Here is a 23,216-nt window from a genome sequence, read left to right as displayed (position 1 = left end):
CTGAAGGAGAGTAGTGGGGACATGAAAAACTGCAGTAATTACTGCGGTGGCTGTAAGTTGACCTAACATTGGTCAAATTAATCGTGTAGTGTAGACAAGGCCTTTATTTGGATTGATTCCACCCCCCCACCTCCACTGGTGTTACCAGGCCTTGCTCTCTCAGATCAAAACACTGAGCAGAATGCAAGGACAGGAGGACACCCCTGGAGACTGCTGTGTGTGTGGAAAACTAGACCTCTCAGGGTCCTCATCACAAAGATGGTTAGACAAGAGGTATGAAATGGGTGTGTAGACTTTTTAGTTGCTTTAATCCTTTTCACTGAATGCTTTGTTCCCAGGGCTAAATAAACAATACTTTTGGCTTTAAGAAGGCTGTTTTGGGTCACTGAATGAGCTCCTGGTTGTAAGCTCTCAGCAGGAAGAACTGCAGGTATCCAAACCCAGTTGGACATGCACTGTAAGAACTGCTAGTGCCCCATACCCAGTTTGAGAGTGGGAGAGTCACATGATTCCACCTTAAGAGAGATGCGGGCACAAACCCTGAGACTTGAGAAGGGGTGTCCTCAGAGATCAGAGGTGGGACAGAGCCTCAGGGAGCCCTGAGCCATAACAGGCCGCCCTGAGCCATAACAGGCCTTGTCTACAGAATAACTTTTTGTTTCTATGATCTAGAGTTCAAAATTTTACACAGTTATACCAGTATAAAACTGATCTAGGCACTCTTTTCTCAATAGCGTACCCTTATATCTCCTGGGAAGTGTTGTAAGATAAAGTCACTCTTACAGTGGAATAATAATGTCCACAAGGGGTGGGTGAGATGGAAATTTTACTTGTATAGCTGCTAAGACTTTCCCAGGTAGACAAACTCCTCAGGGTGAAAGTGCTAAATGGGCTTTTCTCTACTCCACAAGTGCTTGGAGACCTCTGACTGCTAGAAGATGGGATGGCTCACTGAAAAAAATTGTCCTGTTCTGCTCACTCCCTCGGAAGCATCTGGCACCAGCCACTGTCACAAGATGGGATACTGGGCTAGATAGACCATTGGTCTGACCCTGTAGGGCGATTCTTAGGTAAGGGCCGTACAAACATCAGAACCTGGAACAGCCCATTATTCCAGTGACTGCTGTGCTCTACTGTTCACTGTTTCACACATTTGAAAATAGTCTTGCCTTTCAAAAAAAAGCTATTCTGCTCTAGCAAGCTGGGGAAGCTACCCTTTATAACCAACAAAAAGAAAATCCCAGTTGGGAACTCACAAAAGTAGCTATAACTTAGGCATAGCACATTGCTGACTTCAGCTAGACCTGTAAACAGACGTCAAACATCCTCAGCAACCCACAGTATTTTATTTACATCATTTATCCATGTTTGCATGGAAACCAAAGTCTCGGCTCATCCACAGCCTCATTCACTTTAAACAGAACCATTGGAGAAGAGACTAGATCACTAAAATGGGGTCATTTCCTGGGAGGAGGGATGTAGCTACTGTGCAGCACTAGGCCAACAGCCCAGCCCAGGCACAACATGGGAGTATCATGTCCAATCTCCCAATGACATGTAGGGATACTGAAGAGCATCCTTGAAGCATAGTTCATGTGTATCCTGGACAGTAGTGGTACTCCCATCCCGCTGAGCAGGGAAAGAGAAATTTCCTAGTTCAGCTCCATGACTGGGGGTGGGGAAAGGGAGCCCCACAGATGGGGACTGACCTTCCAGTGATTCAGAGCTGCCTCGCACAGGTGAAGGGCAGATAGATTCTAAGGACAAGTTTCCATGGAGGTTCTGGATACATGAGGATGCTCACAAGGCCACCCGCAGCAAGTCTGAATATAGCAAATTGCTGAGTCAACTTGCAAAGGCATCTGGGCATTGTACAGGACCTGGCAGGTGTGAATTCCTTCAAGATAGTGCAGAGTTTAATTTGCTAAGGCCTAGGTCATTGCAAGGGAATCTGCCTTATTGCAAATGTAGGAGCTCCGCTTTGACCAATGAGCTTGCTACCGTAATACAAACACATTAAAACAGACCCACTCCTCATGCTACTTAACCTGAGAGGTCTAACCAATGGTAATCTGCCCTATGCCTTTAAAATGTGTCCGCTCCCTACACAGTGAGATGTTGTACCAAGTCATAAGATTGATGGGGCAAGGTTAATCTCAGTGCAGCAGGAGGTGGCCAGCCTTCAGCCCGATCAGCACTGCCCAAATCCTCATGGAATCATGGCCTGGCAGTGCCATGTTACTGGCCTAGGAACTCCAGTGCATCGCAGAGCTGGAAACAATCAACACGGCAGGAAATAGGTCCAGTGAGTCAAGCTGCTGTGCACAGAAAGGCTCTAGGACTCCAACCTTCTCCTGATTTCCTCAGCAAGCTTCTCCCTAGGGATATTGACCTGCACAGCAAACAAGAAGGAACTGGTCACAGCAATAGAACTGTCTCATGGAAGTGCCTCAAGCACCCAATGATATCAAGATGCCCATTTACCCCTTGCAGCCACCCAGACCTGTCTTCTGCCATCCCTCAAACGGTCCTCTCCATGAACTCCTGCTGGAAGCACCACTCCATAAAAATGCATCCCCTGACCAAGGAGAGACTTGTGGAAGGAGTGATGATTAGGAACTTCCTGTTCCACACCCCTGAGGGACAGGATTTGACTGCTCAGCAGAGAGCTTTAGTGATCTGTAACTCTGAGGAAGGTTCGCTGTGGACTTAGACCAGTTTGTAAAGAGGATTCAATCTGTACCGGAGCCTGGTTAACTCTAGTGATCTGCAATGCAAGCAAGAGCTCCCAAAGAGGCCCTAATAGCCAGGGAGAGTGTTGTCTAGAACCTTTCATTGGGTTTTGGAGGCAGCCTTTGGATCCCCTATCCCATCCCCAATATCCAAGGACATCCTAACCTCTTCCCTGCTAGCTACGACTCGTAGTTTGACTACTCCATCTTTCAGCTCCTGCTCTCCTATGATGGCTGTGAGAGGGATTCCCGTGTCTTCACAATACTGCAGCTGGTTCAACAGCTTGGGGTTCTTCTTATACAGCATCTCTGCCTAGAAGGGGAGGCAATGTGGTTGTGTTCAAGAGCTTACACAGAATAGGAAGTGACAAACCCTACCCAGTTCTAACTCATTGCTAGGACTGGCTGGAAATTCGCCTATAGTTTTCTGGTGTAGAATGCAGATTAGTTGAAATCTAAACATTTTGTGGAGGTGGTTTGATTTCGGCTAAGCTCCAGCGGAACCAAGGCAAGTTTTGAAACCGACCTGCTAGGCAGGTTTTCCTACCAGCTGGCCTGCCTTGTGGGCTACCAATTCTTTTGCAGCCTACATAGCAAGCTGACAGTTCCCCTTCAACCTGCTGGGTGGAATTTCATCTGGAAATGATCAAAATTGTGATTTTTTTCAGAGGTTTTGAAATTTTGGGGTTTTGTTCCAAATTGGCACTAAACCAAATTTTGAAATTCCAAATGCCTCCAGGAAACAGAATTACCATTCTCCTCACAGCTCTAGACATTAGCACAGAGTCTCCTGGGACAAATGGTTGCAGCAGGCTCAGTACCAGTAGCTGCCTTTCTCCGTCAGAGCCAAACAACAAAGAGGTTGGCGAGTCTGGTCTTGCTGTGCCACTTCTCCCCGGAGACTCTCTCTCCCCCCATTCTAAGGGCTGGCTTTGAGAAGCACAACTAGGCCAGTCCAATTGCCCAGTCTTACCTTGATCCCAGAATCCCACAGCTCAGAGATGAGTTTCAGTTTCACATCAAGGAAGTTCTTCTGGGGGGTTGCTACCAGCACCTGCGTCTCAGTCGTCCGGATCTTCTCCTTAGAAGCCTGGGAGCAGGAACAGAGTTGTGAATGAAACATATGGAAACATCCTATTGCTCGTGAAGACATGCTCCAAGGCATCTGACGGTTGCTCCTCACCCACCCCTTGTACCTATTACTGGAGAATGCCACCATTTTCTTAACACAGGCTATATAGGGAGATTACATGAAAAACAACACCAACAACAAAAACCCACCAAACTGTGTTCAAAGAATGTAATTTTGCAAAGTCAAACTTGTGCAACCTTAATTTATCTGCCTTGGGCACATGCATCATGACTCTGGATTTCATTATGTACTATTTTTTCCACAGGATCCCTGCCTCATTCTGAGCACACACTGGACTTGCTCTGGGGATAAGGCAGCTGTTCAATAATTTTTTTGAGCCTCACCAGACAATGAGTTGCCTCCGTCTTATTTACCACACATCACCCCAACCCTAAACTAAATAGAGAATTACTAATTTCCTCATGGGTTTTTCCACCATCTATCATAGTAGTATGAAGCTCACAACCATTTAGTTAATTATCTTCATGACGCTCTGGGAGACAAGTATTTTACAGATGGAAAACGAAGGCAGAGGGAGATTAAGGCCAAAATGAGGATGCCAATTTACAGACAGGGAAATTGACAGAAAAGCAGCTTGGTCCAAGCTTCAGCTAAGGAGTGGAAGAGCCCAGAATAGAACTCAAGACCTCCTACGTCCCAGCCCTACCGTAGTGAAAATTCTAATTCAAGTGATATGCCCAGGAAACCTGTAGCAGAGGATTCAGATCTCCTGCATTTCATTCAACCACAAGCCCATCCTTTCTTTTACTGCAGTCCCATGCCTCATCTGCTACAGATCTTCCAATTTCTACAACAAATGTGTCAGGTATCCTACAGAAAGTGGCCACCTTACCTGCACCCTCTGGTTGGTTCCCACAGCTGTGGGCCATTCTGTGTACTTCTGAGTGGCACTTACCTCCACCTCCTGCTCCATGATGGAGAAGAGCCGCTCGATTCCGATGCTGACTCCCACACAGGGCACCTTCCGCCCCTTGGGGTCGAACATCCCCACCAGCTCGTCGTAGCGGCCGCCTCCAGCCACGCTGCCCATGTTGGCTGGCTCCTCCCTGTGGGCGTTCTGAGGCTGCAGCACGACGGCCTCGTAGATCACCCCAGTGTAATAATCCAGACCCCGCGCCAGGCTCAGGTCGAAGGAGATCTGCAGGACAGGAGGGGAATCCCATTACCAGGCTCAACAAATGATCCAGCCAGGCCTGGGTCAGTATCCCTCCACCACTCACCTTATCTGCAATGCCAAACAGGGTCAGGTACTCAAACAGCAGCTTCATGTCTCCCAGCCCCTCTCGGGCCAGCTTGTTCTGGGACAGCTTAGGGTCCTGGACCAGCTGCTCAATCAGACCCAGCCCACCTGCTGAAATGAGACACACCTGAAATATACCAGGGAAGGTGACGTGGTGTGGCCAAGCTCCTATGGACTCTCTCCACCCAGCCTGGGTCACACCTACCTGCTCACTCCTTCAGCCTTGTGCATCTCTATCTCCTTCCCAGGGGATACTGACCATGCATCCCACCTGGGACACCCAGGCTGCAAGTCAGCTAAACATCTGGGGAACACACACACGAACCCGAACACACACACACACACACACACACTGCAGAGACCAAGGAAGTTGGAATAGCTGCTGGGAAGGTGAAGTGACCCACATGGACTCTCAGCTGGCCTGGGTGAGGCTGGACAGGGAACCAAGTCTCACAGCTCCACAGAACTCACCATGCAGTCGAACGTATTCCCCGATGCGATCTGCAGCCTCTGGTGAGAGACCTTTCTCTCCAACCATTTCATTCTTCACATCCTCCCATGTTGCCTGGGGTGGAGGAGATGAGAACATTAATCACAGCTTCCCTGTCTGAATCTGCTGCTCCTGGGAATGCAAAATCCCTTCCCCAGCTTCCCCCTCCACACCAATGCTACCCCATGGGTTCAGAACACACCCTAAGGAAACTGCGGGAAAGGGGAGACCATTGCCTGGTGACTAATCCAGTTAGAGATCTCCCATTTCTAACCTTCCCAGAAGAATTAACAATAGATTTCACTCTCATTTGGTGCCTTCATTCTAAACTCTCAAAGCTCTTTATTAATGAGTTAGGACCAGATCCTCAAAAGGTATTTGAGAGTTAGGGGCCTACTTATTTCACTGGAAGTTAGCAGACCTTTTGAGGATCTGAGCCCTAATCCCTCCAAATCCCTGGAGAGGCAGGAATTCTTATCCCCATTTTACAGATGGGAAAGCACAGGCACAGAGAGCGGATGCAACTTGCCCAAGGACAGAATCCAAACTTCTTGGCACTTGGGAGAGCCATGGAGAATGTCAGCTCTGAAAATCCTGCTTCAGGTGGGTGTTTCCATCTTACGCATTTGGAGATGGACCACAGTCCTCCCACCAGAGCATACACAGCTGAGGGCTAGGGCAGTGCTAGACAGCAGTCAGTGTCTGCCAGCCAGGGCTGGGAAATCCGCAGAGCATTACCTTGTTCAGTTTGTCCACGGTAGAGCAAGTGCTATGGAACAGGCTGTCTGGAATGCCACATACCGCAAACACTCCATTCAAAATGCGCCGGTCATTGACCTGGGGGTGGGAAGCAGAGTCACTCTGAAGCGGATCCCAACAGAGCCTCCTAGTAAGATTGAATCACTTCCACTTGGTTTCTATATCGCTCCAGAGGTCCGTGAAGCAGCTGTAGTCAAAATCCCCCCATGCCTTCCTTCAGAGGCTCTCTCGTATGCAGGGCACACTAGAGTGGGGGATGGGTGGGAGGGCAGGCACATTCTTGCCTGGGCAGACTTGTAACTTTATTAAACCAATGGGCTATGGTTTTACCTTAATGAGGAAGTCTCCGAGCTGCAACATGCTCAGGATCTCATGCACGATCTTCAGACACTCAGCATCAGGAATCATAGGGTCAAAGTGGCCGGCGATGTCAAAATCCTGGGGTACAGGAAGAGGCAGTGAGAATCCAGGCAGTGTAACCCAGCTGGGACACCCGGGCAGCAATCAGGGTCCCCAGACACACAGCTCTCTATGCTGCACCCCATTCCCTGTACCCCAAGGGGAGCCCAGGCCTGTTGTTCAGAGACCTGTACTCTAAGCTGTCCAAGGTAATAGAAGTCCAACTCAGCCTGTTACAGAAAGCCATTGTTTATGAAAGTTAGCACAAGTTGGAGGCAACCAGACTAAGATAAACTGGACTGTTTAAGTTAAACCACTGTGCTAAGGGAACTGTAAAGCTCCTGGTAAAGAGGGGGATAGGACGGGACATGTGGACTGGAAGGTGCGAGCTTTACCATCATGGTTGCCACCCCCACCATCTCCTGGGATCCACCAGGACACCACTGGGCCTTCATAAACCTGATGCTGAGACAGGACCTGATCAGATTGGGCCAGAGAGAGGGAACTGATGACATCGCTGTCTCCACCCGGAATGTGAGATTTGCATTCATGCTGTCACCCTCATGTGTCATTTTCCTTCCTCACCTTATTTCTTCTCTCTCCTCTCCCTTTCCTTTTTCTGTCTAAAGAGTCTGACTTAGCCTGCCAAGACAACACCATCTTTTGCAACACTGCTTTGAGCCTGTGACCAGAGAAGCAAGCTAAAAGCAATGCCTTCAACAGCCCAATGCTGGTACAAGTTTGCCAGGACTCTGAGTGTGCTGGGTCTGATTTTCACCAGCAGTGAGGTTGCAAATGAGAATCAGCACCCAGGACAGAAGCAGCATTTTCTCCCTTTGCAATTTTGTTTTCTCCCCTTGGGTGTTTGTCTTCTTTTCTCTTAAAGAAACAGGAGTGGACTTCAACAACAGTTCCAGCCCATCTTAACTAACTTTTTCTCTTTTCCCCCAAAAGGACGGTTAGTAACATATTTCTTTCATCTGACAGACTTTTAGATAGGGGTTCCCCTGTTCAGACTCTACAGCTAAAGGGAATAAGGGATATTGTTAAGCCTAACTTAATACTTTGCATTTCAAATGCATTAACTGTTTTTCCTTCTTTTCCTGTATTTTTAATAAAAGGTTAAAAAGACTGGAAATGGTGGTTGTTACAATGGGAGTCACAAAACCTTGGACCACACTTAACTGTTTGATGTTGTAACAGTAAAAAGGGTTTCACTGCATCTTATCTGTGAGACGGCCCCCTTTTCAGCACAAAAGGCCCCAGACACACATGGAGCCCTCTTCCTCCCTGTCCTGTTCCCCATGATTTGTGGGGAGCCAGAACCCCAGACCCCACACAGGGAATCCTGGGCCCAGACACACAGCTTCCCGCGGCACGGAGAGCACTCAGGCTGCCGGTACTCACACACTGGTAGAACTCCCTGTAGCGGCCCCTCGTCATGGCCGGATTATCCCGTCTGTAAACTTTGGCAATGTGGTAGCGCTTAATGTTGGTGATTTTGTTCATTGCCAAATAACGAGCAAAGGGCACCTGAGCACAAAGGGTTAAGGGTGGAACGTAAGAAGACTCTCCTGTGGCCTGGAGAGTCCAGGGCCAGCATTCAGCCCAATTATCACTCTACAGACAGCAGCTGGGCCACTACAACACAATCCCACAGCAAAGCCCATGCTGAAAGTCACCTGCAAACTGTGGCCACCTGTCCTAATGGACAGTAAAATCTCAGTCCCTATGAGCACATCTTCTTAGAAATCACACCATGTTAACAGCCAGAACAAACAGCCTCATTGGTGGGTCATTTGAACAGATGTTGCGGTCCTTTGCTGCTATGATACAAACTGGGATTACATATATAATACAGTGACAGATTAAAGGCCAGAGATAAGGGAGCAAAGATGCTTTCAGGTGAAATTTTAACAGAGCTGCAGTCAGTAAAGCACGGAGGTCCTGGATGGATGACCATTTGGCAACAGTAACAAAGGAAACGGCTCTTTCACTGAGAATAGGGAGGTTGTGTGAAGAGTCAGAAAGGAGGCTAGCCCAGATGAGCACAGGCAGATGGGGAAGGGAGTAGAGAGAGAAGGTTCAATGTCCAGGGAGTACACTGGAGCAAGCCCATGGACGGTTTCTATGTACAGACCCTGAAGTCACCTGGGAGCTAGTTTTGAGGATGGGGTGATGTAGTCACCATTCTGGGTGTGTAGTGGTGAGTAGTAATTCTCCATGTGCTGGAGTTGGAAAGGCTGGGACTTGAGCTGATCCTAGAGCCGGAGCTACAGTAGTCTAGGTGGGAGGGATGGAAGTTTGGATGAGGATGAGTCAAGACAGAGGTGTCCATGGGCAATGGCATGAAGGCAGTTACAGGTAGGCTTGGAAACATTGAGGAGGAATGGGATGAATGTATACAAAGTGGAATTAGCATGCATATTCCTCCCCAACTAGGAGGAGGTGACAGAGACTCCAGCATGTCCTCACCTCCACCCCATGCACTCTTGCCTAAGAAACACTAGCAACCCCTGGATGAGGTGGTGCTTCCCAAGGTCTGGGACTCTGGCAGGATACAGTCAGGTCGTAGCGAAGAGACAGCAGCTCTCCCCCCTGGTCTTTCAGGTCATAGATGAGCTTTGAGTCCTCCCCGTACTTCCCCATCAGAGTTTCCTACAGAAAAGCAAGACAACTGTGTCAGGCAAGAGAGGACGAGCTCCAGAAGCAGAAAGCAGGAGCAAGAAGCCCCTAGAAAGAAAGCAGGGAGAATCCTTGAGCCTGATTTTAGAGGTGATCAGTTGGATCTAACCCCGGTCAGATGATCTAATCCCCTCCAGCTTTACCACAGAAGCTCACTTGCCACAGGAGCTGTTCACAGCTGAGTTCTTAGGGCATCTGCCCTTCAGGTCACAATTAAAGCAGCTACTGCCACTTAAAATGCACCCAATGATTTCAAGGGGCATAAAGCCACAAACCCATGGATCACATCTGACTCAGGGATCAGCGCCTCCAGCAGCACAACTTCCCCCTCCCAGATGTCACGTCGCAGCCCCTACTCTCACCTTCAGCTCAAACACAGGGGTGTCGATGACCTCAGCCCCATGGCGCTTGAAGCAGCTGATGATGGTGTTGAAGACTCTCTCCCGGATGGCCATTTGCTTGGGGCTGTAGTCCCTGGTGCCCTGAGAGCCCAAACCAACGGGAAGTGCATGAGAAATCTTAAAAGTGAAGAATTATACCCACCACCCTGCAACAGTAAAAACATCCAATATCTAAACTGTTCCCAGCTCCTGTGGCTGCTCAAAGCTCTGAGCCCAAAAGTTTGGTGCTATAACAAGGGTCAGCTAGGCCTAGAATAATGGAAGTTGATGATCCATTGGACCTACTGCTGTTTGATACACTAGGGAACTTTTAGTGCACAGGGTCCACATGAGCAGTTGGCATGTGGCATGCTGGAGCATTGTAGATTTATGCCCCCATTTGTCATGCACGAATTCCTCGTTTAGATATGCCCTTAGGCATAAGAGTCAATTGGGAAGAGGGAACAGAATGGGAAAAGGAGAAAGAGCCTTAGGCTTGAGAGCATAGGTACCAACTTTCCCCCACGCCGGTCGGTGCTTTTGCCTCCCCCCCACCCTGCCCCCATTCCAACCCCTTCCCCAAAGTCCCCACCCCAACTCTGCCCCTCCCTGCCCCTATTGGACACCTTCCGCAAATCCCGGCCCTGGCCTCGCCTCTTCCCCGAGCATGCTGCGTTCCCCCTCCCTCCCAGCACTTCCTGCGTGAATCAGCTGTTTCGCGGCGCAAGCGCTGGGAGCCATGGGGGAAAAGCAGGCAGGCGGTGCGCCCAGGGGAGAAGGCGGAGGTGAGCTGGGATGGGGGGTGGGGCGGGGAGGGGAGGGGAGCTGCTGGTGGGAGCTAAGCACCCACCAATTTTTCCCCGTGGGTGCTCCAGCCCTGGAGCACCCACGGAGTCGGCGCCTATGCTTGAGAGGCTGGAGCTGAGGAAAAACTGTGCACCCTACATAAAGAGCAGGATAACAAGCAGGAAAGGGGCAGTTTGTTTCAGTGGTGGGAACACCTAAGCCGTATGTCAGTAGAGATGGGGTGGGGTAACCAGGAGAGGAAGCAACCCATGAGAGACCCAGCTGCCTGAAGGAGGTGGGGAGTTACCTTGGGGGTTTTCAGAATGAAGTTCTTTTTCCCCTCATCAGTTCTTGGCTGTGCCTTTGGCTGCTGGAGCTTTACCACACCCTCTGCCACCTGGGGACAGAGAAAAGGCTTTGATAAATGGAGTAGGACACTGGCCCCTGAGTGTCTGTCTGATGTCAATTCAACTGGTGGACCTACAAGGCCTGCAGGTTTCCTTAGTTACTAACAGCTCCACTATAAGGAGGTGGCAGTTACCTTTGGGGTTTTGAGAATGAAGTTCTTCCCCCTTATCAGTTCCCAATCTGATTTCCTTCCCCAGACCTGAAGAAGAGCTCTCTGTAACTTGAATGCTTGTACCCTCCAACAACTGAAGTTGGTCCAATAAAAGATATACTTATCTCACCCACCTTGTCTCTCTAATATTCTGGGACTGACACGGCTACAATAATACTGCAAATAACAGCTCCACTGTAATTCAAGTCCTTGCTTTTCCTAGTTTTTTTTGCATTTGACATTTTAAACGTTAGCAGGACAGCCAATGGATTCTTAACAGCCCATTAGCGTGCACAGGAATCTGGGAGCCATTGACACCCACTGACTACAGAGTAGAAAATATAGTTGTTTGTTTTGGCTTTTCAGATAAATTAGAAGGCTCCCAAATCTGAATTATCATCACTTTCTATCCAGCCAGAATAATCCCTGCCAGAACTACTGGACAGTCTGCAGGGAGCCTGCAACAGGTGGACTCCAAACTTTGCCCATCAGAGGGCTGCACTGGCAACTTGCCTGGGATCTGCTGCCTTCATCTATCCCAGTCCTTTAGTCGGGATCAAGATAGAGCAGGGGTATGCAATCTATGGCACGCATGCCGAGCTGATTTTCAGAGGCGCTCACACTGCCCGGGTCCTGGCCACTGTTCCGGGGGGTTCTGCATTTTAATTTAATTTTAAATGAAGCTTCTTAAACATTTTTAAGACCTTATTTACTTTACATACAACAATAGTTTAGTTATATATTACAGACTTATAGAAAGAGACCTTCTAAAAACGTTAAAACGTATTACTGGCACACGAAACCTTAAATTAGAGTGAATAAATGAAGACTCGGCACACAATTTCTGAAAGGTTGCAGACCCCTGAAATAGATCCTCACACACTGGAACCTCTAGTCCGTGCTGACTGTCCGTTTGTATTCAGGGCACACCCTGATAGTAACACTTAGTGCTCACATAGCACTTAATACCTTGAAAGTCAGTTGGACACATTAATTACTTCATTCACACACAACACCCCGGGAGATGCTTTCACCATCAATAAAGATGGAAACAGAACTTGAGTTAGGATCCAGGTGCCAGCCCCATGCAGCTGATTGCTTCTCTACAGCTTCGTGGGCTCTGCCTGGCTTAGGCTCCGACCTCCCCCGTCTCCTCCCGGGAATCAGAGCCCGTCTGAAAGACAAAGCCTTGTCCGCTAGAAGCGGACAGAACCTCGGGGCTGGAGCAGGGCCCGCCACCCGGAGCGGGCCTCACCTGGTTTTGGGGGTGGGCAGCAAAGGCTCGCCGGGCGCAGGACGGTGCCAGGTGCTGGCCCCCGAAGGGCACCCGGCAGCCCCCCGCAGCGAGCGGGCGCAGCCAGTTCATGTCTCAGGAGGTAGCTGGATCCCGCAGGCCGCTGTCCGAAGGCTCCTGGCTAGAACTCGCCCCGGCCTTGCGCTGTGTGCGGGGAGACCCGAGACTACACAGCCGGGAGCGGGAGCGAGACACGCGTGCGGGACTGGGGCTGGCGCAGGCACCTCAGCGCCCCGGCCCCAGCGAGCTCCGCAGGGCCACAAGCTGACCGGGAGCCCCCCGGGGGAGGCAGGAGCAGCGCTGGGGCCAGGGACACTCTTCTGCACTGACACCCTGCATGCAGGATTCAGCCTCATTGCAGCCATAGAGTCTCAGGACCTATAGTGCGTTTCCGCAGAACTAGAGCGTCCCGGAGCCAACCGGACAGAGCTGTTCCGGGTCACCACCGGGGAAGACTATCTGGAACCATGGAGTCTCAGAAGACTTCCCAGAGAGGCACAAAGTTACTCATACTCCAACCGCAGGCACCCGGCCTACGCAACCCTGAACATCCTCTTCCGGCCGCCACTCCCCGTCTCATCTCAGAGAACGACGTTACTCTCTAGCTACCGCGGCCGCCGCTCTATGGTATCCGGGAGGACTGGCTCACTTTACGACTTTTGCTGCCGGAGTACGGCATTTTCTGGTTCCTTATTCACTTCACATTCAACATGGCGTCGGGCAGCGGGGTAGGTGTTAAGAAGGGGGCGCGAGGGGAAGCCCGGGGTTGTTCCCCCTCCCGGGCCCCCAGTGCGGAGCTGTGCCCCCAGCCCGGGTAGAGACCCCCCCCCCCCGCGAACCCGGAGACACTCGCCGGGATCCTCCCGGGTCCTGGCTCAGGGACAGGCTCTGTCTTAGCTGGCTCTTGCTCGCTCCCCTCCCCGTGTGCTCGGGGCAGTCTGTGCTCGTGGCCGGTCACTTGAGGCAGGTTCTCACCCTCCGTGCTTGGGATCCGGGCCGGGCGCTCCCTTTGGCTCAGTCTCTTCGCTGGCTGGAGGGTTGTTCCCCTCTCCGGTCGCGCTGTGCTTTGTGTCTCCCAGCGTCCGCCGCTAGCTTATGGATAGGATTCGTATTTGGTGGGAGCCTGCTTTAGCTCTTCCCATTTTGTGGCAGGGAGGTTAGTGTGGTAGTTCTGTGCAGGGAGCCGTTGCATTGTAGTGTGTGGATTTTGATCTAATTTTTCCAGATACATTAATTCAGTGGCTCTCCACCTTTCCAGACGACTGTACCCCTTTTAGGAGTCTGATTTATCTCGTGTACCCCCAAGTTTCACCTCGCTTAAACTACTTGCTTACAAAATTAGACATAAAAATACAAAAGTGTTATAGCACACTGTTACTGAAAAATAGCTGACTTTCTCATTTTTACTGTATAGTTATAAAATGAATCAATTGGATTATAAATTTGTTCTTACATTTCAGTATCTAGTATATAGAGAAGCATAAACAAGCCATTGTCTGTATGAAATTTTAGTTTGTACTAAATTTGCTAGTGCTTTTTATGTAGCCTGTTGTAAAACTAAGCAAATATCTAGATGAGTTGATGTACCCCCTGGAAGATCTTTGTGTACCACCAGGGGTACATGTACCCTGGTTGAGAACCACTGCATTAATTAGTGTTCTGGGTTTTGATGTAGTGTCCTGATTGCTGTTCATTTCAGTTATTCTGGGAGAAGTTTCCTCCGTTGGTTGGAGGTTAATATTGGGAGATCTGGGACTGCTGTTAATCCATTCATAAGTGCTTATTCAGATTTAGATTTTGCTCCTTCATTGCTTTGCAGTAGGATTGTTGCTGCTTTAGCTGAGATGGAGCCAGAAGTGCAGTTGTTGTTTTTTTATATGCTAACGAGGGTGGGGTTCATCTTACTTTTGGTCTGTGACTCCTATTCTGCTGTACATGTAGAATTTTGTTTGCAGGACTGTAGGTGGAAGGTTTCTATTTAGGCTATGTCAACACCACAGACTGTAAGGTCTCGCATCGTGTAGCTGCTCTATGCCGACAGGAGACAGCTCTTCTGTCCGCTTAATTAAGCCATCCCCCACGAATGGTGGGGGAGAGTGTCTCCTGCTAATATAGCGCTATCTACACTGGTGTTTTTGTTGGTGAAATTTATGTCGGTCGGTTAGATGTGTTTTTTCACACTCCTGATGGACTAAAGTGCTAGTCTAGACATAGCCTTAGAGCTTGTGCCATTATGTATACTTTTCTGACAAAGCTGGGCCACAGACTTGCTCCCTTAATCAGTAGTAGAATGGGAGGTGATTGTATCTATCTAGTGGTTTCTTTGTGGCATAGTAGGTCCTGCAGAGGTTTCTGTAATTCTTTTATAACTAGTTTGAAATCCCCTGAACCACTTATGATCCAGCTTAAGTATATTTAATTTAAGATGTCTTAAATTGCCGTTTTATTATAAAACCTTTTTGTTTTGTGACTTATCCTGAAAGATCATAACTCTTATTTTATCGATGTTGACCTTTTATGTTAATATGTTGAGCTCATAGAAGATTAAGGTTGGAAGAAACCTCAGGAGGTCATCTAGTCCAACCCTCTGCTTAAAGCAGGACCAACAACAAGTTTCTCTCCCTGACCAGGAAACGAACCCTGACTGTGGCAGTGAGTGCGCCAAATCCTAATCACTAGACTACCAGATATGTTTCTAGTAGGTGTAAATGCTTCGACAGATCTATGTGGATGATGGCATGCTTAGATCATTCATGTGCATAAGTGTAGGTTTTATCAGTTGTTTAGTGGGAGTCTGGGTTTTGAGAATTACTGTAGTAGACACTTGACAGATTATTGTCTATGTAGAAAGTGGTAGTGCTGAGGGGGAGAGGGACAGATTTGGGGTAACTTCTTCCAACTTGAACCTACAAAAAGCTACCTAGGAAGAATTTACCACTTTTGCCCCTCCTCTCAAAAACAAAATGAAACAAAAACCTGACCTGAGGGGAGAGACTGTTCTCTGCCCCCCCCTTGAAACCCTGCTCTTCTGAGCCACAAGTAGAAGGAGGTGGAGTTCCCCCACAAAAATGCACTTGGACAAATATCTTTATTTTCCCCTGTAGAAGAGACTTTATTTTCGCTAAACTTCAATCAAAGAAGCTTGGAGATTTGACTATCTTATCCCCAAGCCCAGAGATAGAGACTCATGCCCTCTAAAAACCCCTCAGTGCTGGGGAACCTTTCCCTGCAAATTCAGGGAGATCTCTTAGATTCTGAGCTACTTGAGGGGCTTTTGGGGGACACGAGTCTCTCTATCTCTGCACTTGGGGATAGGATTTCCAAATCTCTTGTGTTGCTGCTGTCTTCCCTTATTCCAGCCCTGTCTGTCTTTGGCCTCTTTTTTTTCCTTTTGGCCCCTCTGTCCTCTGATCTGTGAAAAAAGTGACAGCTTCCAGATTGGCTTTTGTGTTACCGTGTATACAGTAAAGATCTTTGTTGTTCATTATCCATCTGCTAAGTGGAGAAGCCTCACTCCCCTAAACCATATTCTTCCTGGTGCCTCAAACTGCTGCCAGTTCACTTATCCCAACACTCAGTTTAAAGGCTTGTCTGCACTGGCAATTTACAGTGCTGCAACTTTCTTGCTCAGGTGGGTGAAAAAACACCCCCCTGAACGCAGCAAGTTTCAGTGCTGTAAAGCGCCACTGTAGACAGTGCACCAGCTCTGGGAGCTACGCCCCTCGTGGAGGTAGTTTTTTTTAGCTCTGCCGCAACTACATGAGCCACGTTAAAGCACTGCCTTGGCAGCGCTTTAGTGTTGCCAGTGTAGACTAGCCCTAAGTTGCTGAATCCATGCTATGTAGTTGTGAGGAGGCCATTCTGACTGCATAAAAACCCATCAGGGCTTCATGTTGAAACTGAATGAAAGGAGCATTGGGGTCACATGGATAAGACTGAGGGCATTAATTAAAACCACTTAATAACTGGAGATCAAGACTGTTGTTTTAACAAACAGGTAATGCCAAAGAGTCAGCTATTAGCACCACCGGGGCTTATATATATATTTTTTTCTGCTTCCTTGGCAAAGCATTCCATTGCTGTGAGTCACATAGAGAAAAATGAGCAAGACAAATGGAATATTCAAGGGGCAGAATGGTCTAATGGTTAGCGCAGGAGACAATCGGGCCATGAATTCTATTCCCCCTGGTTGTAGGTGGATGTGGTGTTCATTCGTTAGAGCAGGACTAGAATCAGGACTCTTGGGTTTCGTTTTCAGCTTTGTCTCTGTCTTGCTATGTCACATTCACAGCCATTCAACTTCTCTATGCCCTACAATTAACATGGGGCCTCGGGTACTTTTCAGTCCTTAGCAGATGTCATCTACAGGGGAAATCTCATCTGTAACCTATAAGCAGTTGTTAATATAAAGATTTAGGGGCTTGCGGCAACCTCCATCCCCTGTTTGATCAATCTGAAAAAGTTCCTTTAGAATCACTAGGTAAGCCCTTGTTACAGATAGATCAGAAGTTGGATCTAATTCATTTCACTGTGTCTGGCCTGGGGACGCTGGTAAAATATCTTCAAAAGACTACATCCCTTTTATTATAAAAAGAGAGTGAAGCAGCAATGAAATTGCCTTCTCTTCAGGCTTCAACCAACTTTGATTGTTATAATACTGCTTTTATGTGGGAGAATCTAGAGTCTGGAAAATACCCCAAAACATATTATTTTGCACTTTGTGAATTTCCCTTTTTTCTTACATGGGGAGGCTAATAATAATCTTAGTTGTGACACGTTTAAAATGCTTAAGAAGCTCTGGGAATAAATGAGAAAAATTTTCTACCCATTTCCAAGACATTTTTATTCCTATCACTGGTTGTTAATTCCATTTTAAGGATTGCCAGGAGGGGGAAATTTTGAATGTTTGTACTGTTACTATAATTTCAAATGTTTAATTTTTTTATTTTTTTTTATTCATGATTAGAGTCTTCATTTGGCTAAGTAAGGGAAAGGTGTCATGTATCCCTATTCACATCCCCGCCTCCTGACAGGCTCCCCGGGACTCCCACTCCCAACCCTCCCTGTTCCCCATCCCCTGACCACCACCCCCACAGAACCTCTGCCCCATCCAACCGCCCCCTCCTCCCTGACTGCCCCCCATAACTCCCCACTCCCTGCCCCCTTACCAACAGCAGGAGCTCGCAGCCGCGACACCCGGCCAGAGCCAGCTGCGCTCCCCACGCTGCCCAGCGGGAGCGGCAGGCCAGAGTGCGGCCTGCGTGGCTGTGGGGAAGGGCAGACAGCGGGGGAAGGGCCGTGGATTAGCCTCCCTGGCCAGGAGCTCAGGGGCCAGGCAGGATGATCCCGCGGGCCGTAGTTTGCCCACGTCTGTTTTAAAGGATGCCTTTTTGCCTCTCACTGTTTCTTTTACTTGTTTAACCGTGGTGTCTCTTTTTTGGTTCTCTTACTATGTTTTTTAAATTGGGGTATACATTTAAGTTGAGCCTCTATTATGGTGTCTTTAAAAAGTTTCCACGGATTTCAAGAAGACAGACTTTAGCAAACTCAGGAAACTGGTAGATAAGATTCCATGGGAAGCAAGTCTAAGGGGAAAAACAGTTTGAGAGAGTTGGTAGTTTTTTTAGAGACGACATTAAGGGCATAAGAGCAAACTATCCCACTGCACAGGAAAGATAGGAAGTATGGCAAGAGATGATGCTTGCTTGACCAGGAAATCTTCAATGATCTGAAACTCAAAAAAGAGTCCTACCAAAAAAAGGTCAAATTACAAAGAATGAATCTAAACAAACTACACAAACATGTGCTGTGCTCCCTGTAAGCTGTGTGGTTGGGCAGCTACCTAGGAGAGATTCAAGTGCCATGCAGTTGATTAGCAGAGCCATGCACATCCAGCCAGCAGTGTGTGTTTAGGTGCCCCTCCCCCCTGCGGCTTTGCAGCCACATTGCTCCTGCAGCTGCTCCCAGGACCCTCCTGCTGGCTGTGCAGAGTGGGGAAAGGAGAGTACTGATGTTACAGTGTCCCCCAGCCCCTGTACCCCATCTCCACAGAGCAGGGTGGACGGGACAGGGCTCAGGACTCGCAGCAGTTCTGAGGTCTGAACAAGCCTTCGGGTGAGTGAGTGCCTTAAAGAGACAGTGCATGGTCTCTCAGACTTCCCCAGCAGCCAGCACACTCTCTCTCTCATGAATGCACAACCTCTGTCTCTCCCCCTCCCCCCTGCACATGTACCCCATCTCTGCAGAGTGGGGGATGGGAAACATGGTTCAGGAGGAGGAGAGTGATCAGTGAGTGCCTTAAAGAGACAGCAGACGGGCGTCTCTCCGAAACTTCCCCAGCAGCCCTATCTCTCTCAATCTGTGCCACACATCTCCCAACTCTGTTGTTGTTGTTGTTGTTGTTGTTGTTACTTCTTGGTACTTCCTGCAATGCACATATATTCTTTGTAATTTTATTCTTTCAGAATGTGGTGTTTTAGTTTTTTGACTGTCTATGCATTTCATAATTTTTATTTCTCTCTCATACTTAAATCTAATTCTTTGAGTAGTGAGTTCTAAAATTCCTAACTTGTCCTGCTGGAGTAATTATCCCTATTGGTAACTTTTAAAAAATATATATTATATCTAGGTTTTTTGTTTCTACTGGTAGCGCACATCCACACATTACCTTGGTGCACATAACAAAATTTATTCCACACATGGGTGGAAAAAATTAGAGGGAACATTGATGTAGGGACAAAATTAGAAAGGCCAAGGCACAAAATGAGATTAAACTAGCTAAAGACATAAAGGGTAACAAGAAAACATTCTACAAATACATTAGAAGCAAGAGGAAGATCAAGGACAGGTTACTCAATGAGGTGGGGAAAGACAATAACAGAAAATGTGGAAATAGCAGAAGTGCTAAATGATTTTTTGTTTTTGTTTTCACCAAAAAGGTTAGTCATGACTGGACATCTAACATAGTGAATGCCAGTGAAAATGAGGTAGGATCTGCGGCCAAAATAGGGAAAGAACAAGTTAAAAATTACTTAGATAAGTTAGATGTCTTCAAGTGGCAGGGCCTGATGAACTACATCCTAGAACAGCGTTTCTCAGATGCGGCAACCAGGGGCTTTTCTTGCCGCCACAGCCTCCTAGGCTGTGATGGGTGGGTGGGTGGGGGGCTCCCCCTCCCTGTTGCTCCTGGATGCACTGCCTTGATGTTGATTGCTGGGGCTACCAGCAGGGATTGGATCCTGCCCCCTCTGGAGTCACCTGGGGCACAATGCTGGAGGACCAGGCAGCCAGTGAGTTCCCCACCTTCCCACGGTTGGTGGGGCTCAGGCTTTGGGCTTCAGCCCTGGGGTGGCTCTGGCTGCACAATGGCAGGCCACCCCAGGCTCTGGCCACATGGCTTCGGGCTCCATCCCTGGGTCCTGTCCTCCAGCCGCAAGGCTTCAGGATCATGCAGCAGGGTTTCAAGTTCCAGCCCCCCGCTATCTCCCCTGGCCCCCACTTCCTCCCCAGGGCTTAATTTGTCCCCAAACTTGCCAGGGCTGAGTAAGACTGCTGTGAAAAGTGATACTTGTATGTGTGTTAATATCACTTTTCACAATAGACCTACTAGCTAACAATAAATATATACACATCCAAATTATTGTAATTTGTACATATTTATTTGGTTTCCCTAAAGCTAATTAAGTATTTTAGGGAAAAAATGTGAGTGCGGCCACCAGCAAGAGTTGGTGGCCGTATTCTGAGGCCACCAAAAAATTTGTCCTGAGAAGTCCTGTTAGAATACTCAAGGAGCTGACTGAGGAGATGTCTGAACCATTAGTGACTATCTTCAAAAACTCATGGAAGACGGGAGAGATTCCAGAGGACTGGAAGAGGGCAAATATAGTGGCAATCTTAAAAAAAGGGGGAATAAGGACAACCCGGAGAATTACAGACCAGTCAGCTTAACTTTAGTACCCAGAAAGATAATGGAGCAATAATCAAGCAATCAATTTGCAAACACCTAGAATATAATAAGGTGATAAGTAGCAATCAACATGGATTTGTCGAGAACAAATTGTGTCAAACCAACCTAATAGCTTTCTTTGACAGGGTAACAAGCCTTGTGGATAGGGAGAAGTGGTAGATGTGGTATATCTTGACTTCAGTAAGGCTTTTGATACTGTCTCACATGACCTTCTCATAAATAAACTAGGGATATACAGCCTATGGAGCTATTCTAAGGTGGGTGCATAACTGATTGAAAAACCATTCCCAGAGAGTAGTTATCAGTGGTTCACAGTCAAGCTGGAAGGACATAACGAGTGGGGTCCTGCAGGGATCAGTTCTGGGTCCGGTTCTGTTCAATATCTTCATCAGTGATTTAGATAATGGCATAGAGAGTACACTGATAACATTTGTGAATAATATCAAGCTGGGAGGGGTTGCAAGTGCTTTGGAGGATAGGATTAAAATTCAAAATGATCTGGACAAACTGGAGAAATGGTTTGAAGTAAATAGGCAGAGCCTTGCATGGATACAAATTTATATCCGTGGAACTGCAGGGCTGTCCCAGATATCGCAGTGGCGAAAGGAGCAAAGCATGGGGCCGCTGCTCCTAGGAGCTGGGGCCGCTGCTCCTAGGAGCTAGCGCCCCATGTGGCAGTTCCTCCTGCACTGCTGTACCATCCCCAGCCCTGCCCCTGTCCCTTCCACGCAGCTCTCTGCATCTCCTGTCTGGGAACGTACGTGCTGCTTGAACACAGGAGCGCGACCAAGGACAGCTGCCAGTGAGCCTGGTTCCCGCCCTGGTGGGCGGGTTTGGGGTCGGTACAGCCACGCTGGAGGAACTGCCGGAGCCGGCGCTGGCTCTTGGGAGCGGCGGCCCTATGTTCTACTCCTTTCGCCGCCATGTTTCCTGGGATAGCCCTACGGATACCGATTTATATCTGCAGGTATAAATTTGTATCCACGCAAGGCTCTATAAATAGGATGAAATTCAATAAGAACAGATGCAGCGTACTCCACTTAGGAAGGAACAATCATTTGCACACGTACAAAATGAGAAATGACTCCCTAGGAAGAGGTACTGTGGAAAGGGATCTGGGGGTTATAGTGGATCATAAGCTAAATATGAGTCAACAGTGTAACACTATTGCAAAAAAAAGCAAACATTCTGGGATGTATTAGTAGGAGTGTTGTAAGCAAGACATGAGAGTAATTCTTCCGCTCAACTCCCTGCAGATAAAGCCTCAGCTGGAGTATTGTGTCCAATGCTGGGCGCCACATTTCAGGAAAGATGTGGACAAACTGGAGGAAGTCCAGAGGAGAACAACAAAAATTATTAAAGATCTGGAAAACATGACCTATGAGGGAAGATTGAAAAAATTGGGTTTGTTTAGTGTGGAGAAGAGAAGACTGGGGGGAGAGAGGGGAACACGATAACAGTTTTCAGGTACATAAAAGGTTGTTACAAGGAAGAGGGAGAAAAATTGTACTCTTTAACCTCTGAGGGTAGGGCAAGAAGCAATGGGCTTAAATTGCAGCAAGGGAGGTTTAGGTTGGACATTAGGAAAAATCTTGTTAACTGTCAGGGTGGTTAAGCACAGGAATAACTTGCCTAAGGAGGTGGTGGAATCTTCATCATTGGAGGTTTTTAAGAGCAGGTTAGACAAACACCTGTCAGGAATGGTCTAGTTATTACATAGTTCTGCCTTGAGTGCAGGGGACTGGACTAGATGACCTCAAGGTCCTTTCCAGTCCTACGCTTCTATCATTTTATGGTAGGAGAGGGAGACTAGCTACTTGAGATGCCTTGGGTGTGGGGAAAGCACCACTCCAGTTGGCTACTGCCGTTAGTGAACCTTCTGTGGTTTGCTAGAGGGACATACCTGATCATATCAGTCTGAATGGGGCTCTTCTTTGTGTTTTAACAATTGTGGATAGGGAATAGATGGGGAGAGGCTCAGAGACTGGCAGAAAGGCTGAGCAGAACAGTTATCTGAAAAATGATTGTGCCAATGTGGAGACTGAATTGAATCACAAGTACATATCTTGTCACAACCTTAATTTTAGCATCACCACTGGTGCCTAGATAAAATTTGCACATCATGTATGTAGAGGTCATATCCATGTGATGAATTATTTTCCATAATTGATCTTGTATCCTTGAACATTTGACAGTGTCACTGCCCATCTCCCCTGGCACTCACTTGAGCGTTCTTAGTTTTTGAGCAAAAGACATTTAAAAAAAAAAAAAAATTCCATTCCAGAAATGTTTTCTCTCTTCCTGTTCCCCTCCTCTCCCCCATTTGTCAGAGACGCAGGAATAGGAGAGTTACAGTTTTGGATCTGAGACAGCTTTTCTGCAAATAAAAAAAGTAATGATTTTAAAGTCTGATATGTGACTAGAGCCCTACCAAATTCACGGTCCATTTTGGTCAATTTCACGGTCATAGGATTTAAAAAATAGTAAATTTCATGATTTCAGGTATTTAAATCTGAAATTTCACAGTGTTGTAATTGTAGGGGTCCTGACCCAAAAAGGAGTGGGGTGTGTGTAGGGGGTCACAGGTTATTGTAGTGGGGGTTGCAGTACTGCTACCCTTACTTCTGTGCTGCTGCTGGCAGTGGTACTGTCTTCAGAGCTGGAGAGCGGTGGCTGCTGGCTGGGAGGCCATCTCTGAAGGCAGAGCTGCTGCCAGCAGCAGCAGTGCCGAAATAAAGATGGCAAGTTATGGTATTGCCACCTTTACTTCTGC

At 47.9% G+C, this 23,216-nt stretch overlaps 2 protein-coding genes across 5 annotated transcripts in view; one reads left to right on the top strand and one right to left on the bottom strand.

Annotated features, from left to right (window-relative positions):
* Window positions 1-1,329: 1,329 nt before the first annotated feature.
* LOC112102589 (histidine--tRNA ligase, cytoplasmic-like) lies at window positions 1,330-12,829 on the bottom strand. 4 transcript variants are annotated; one of them, XM_024193956.1, is made up of 13 exons: window positions 12,439-12,829; window positions 10,932-11,021; window positions 9,821-9,940; window positions 9,336-9,431; window positions 8,181-8,306; window positions 6,705-6,812; window positions 6,354-6,452; window positions 5,597-5,690; window positions 5,106-5,236; window positions 4,781-5,023; window positions 3,706-3,822; window positions 2,899-3,045; window positions 1,330-2,392 (listed from the first exon to the last, which is right to left on the bottom strand). In XM_024193956.1, exons 1-13 carry the CDS (start codon window positions 12,547-12,549, stop codon window positions 2,336-2,338), a joined length of 1,539 nt encoding a protein of 512 aa, XP_024049724.1. In that variant the 5' UTR covers window positions 12,550-12,829; the 3' UTR covers window positions 1,330-2,335. The 4 variants fall into 4 exon arrangements, with proteins under 4 accessions (XP_024049724.1, XP_024049725.1, XP_024049726.1 ...); XM_024193957.1 differs by having other exon boundaries at window positions 5,106-5,233; XM_024193958.1 differs by lacking the exon at window positions 9,821-9,940.
* A 358-nt stretch (window positions 12,830-13,187) lies between these two features.
* ZMAT2 (zinc finger matrin-type 2) overlaps window positions 13,188-23,216 on the top strand; it is a 24,821-nt gene continuing 14,792 nt past the window's right edge. The window contains exon 1 of the mRNA XM_024193962.2: window positions 13,188-13,205. Within this exon, the coding sequence (XP_024049730.1) occupies window positions 13,188-13,205 (18 nt within the window). The remainder of the gene's footprint in view (window positions 13,206-23,216) is intronic.

This window comes from Terrapene carolina, unplaced genomic scaffold, assembly GCF_002925995.2.
Source record: "Terrapene carolina triunguis isolate 2854851 unplaced genomic scaffold, T_m_triunguis-2.0 Scaffold838, whole genome shotgun sequence".
Classification (NCBI taxonomy): domain Eukaryota; kingdom Metazoa; phylum Chordata; order Testudines; family Emydidae; genus Terrapene; species Terrapene triunguis.
Note: the sequence above shows the minus strand (reverse complement) of the source record. Positions and strands in the feature narration are given on the sequence as shown.

What these genes read in the sequence shown, in the direction of transcription:
- LOC112102589 (XM_024193956.1), bottom strand. Translation starts at nt 12,549, where the DNA reads ATGAACTGGCTGCGCCCGCTCGCTGCGGGGGGCTGCCGGGTGCCCTTC. An exon ending in CTCTTCGCTACGACCTGACT is followed by an intron (nt 8,307 to 9,335) that starts GTATCCTGCCAG and finishes CTTTGTGCTCAG; the next exon opens with GTGCCCTTTGCTCGTTATTT. An exon ending in TGTGGGATTCTGGGATCAAG is followed by an intron (nt 3,046 to 3,705) that starts GTAAGACTGGGC and finishes CTCCCCTTCTAG; the next exon opens with GCAGAGATGCTGTATAAGAA.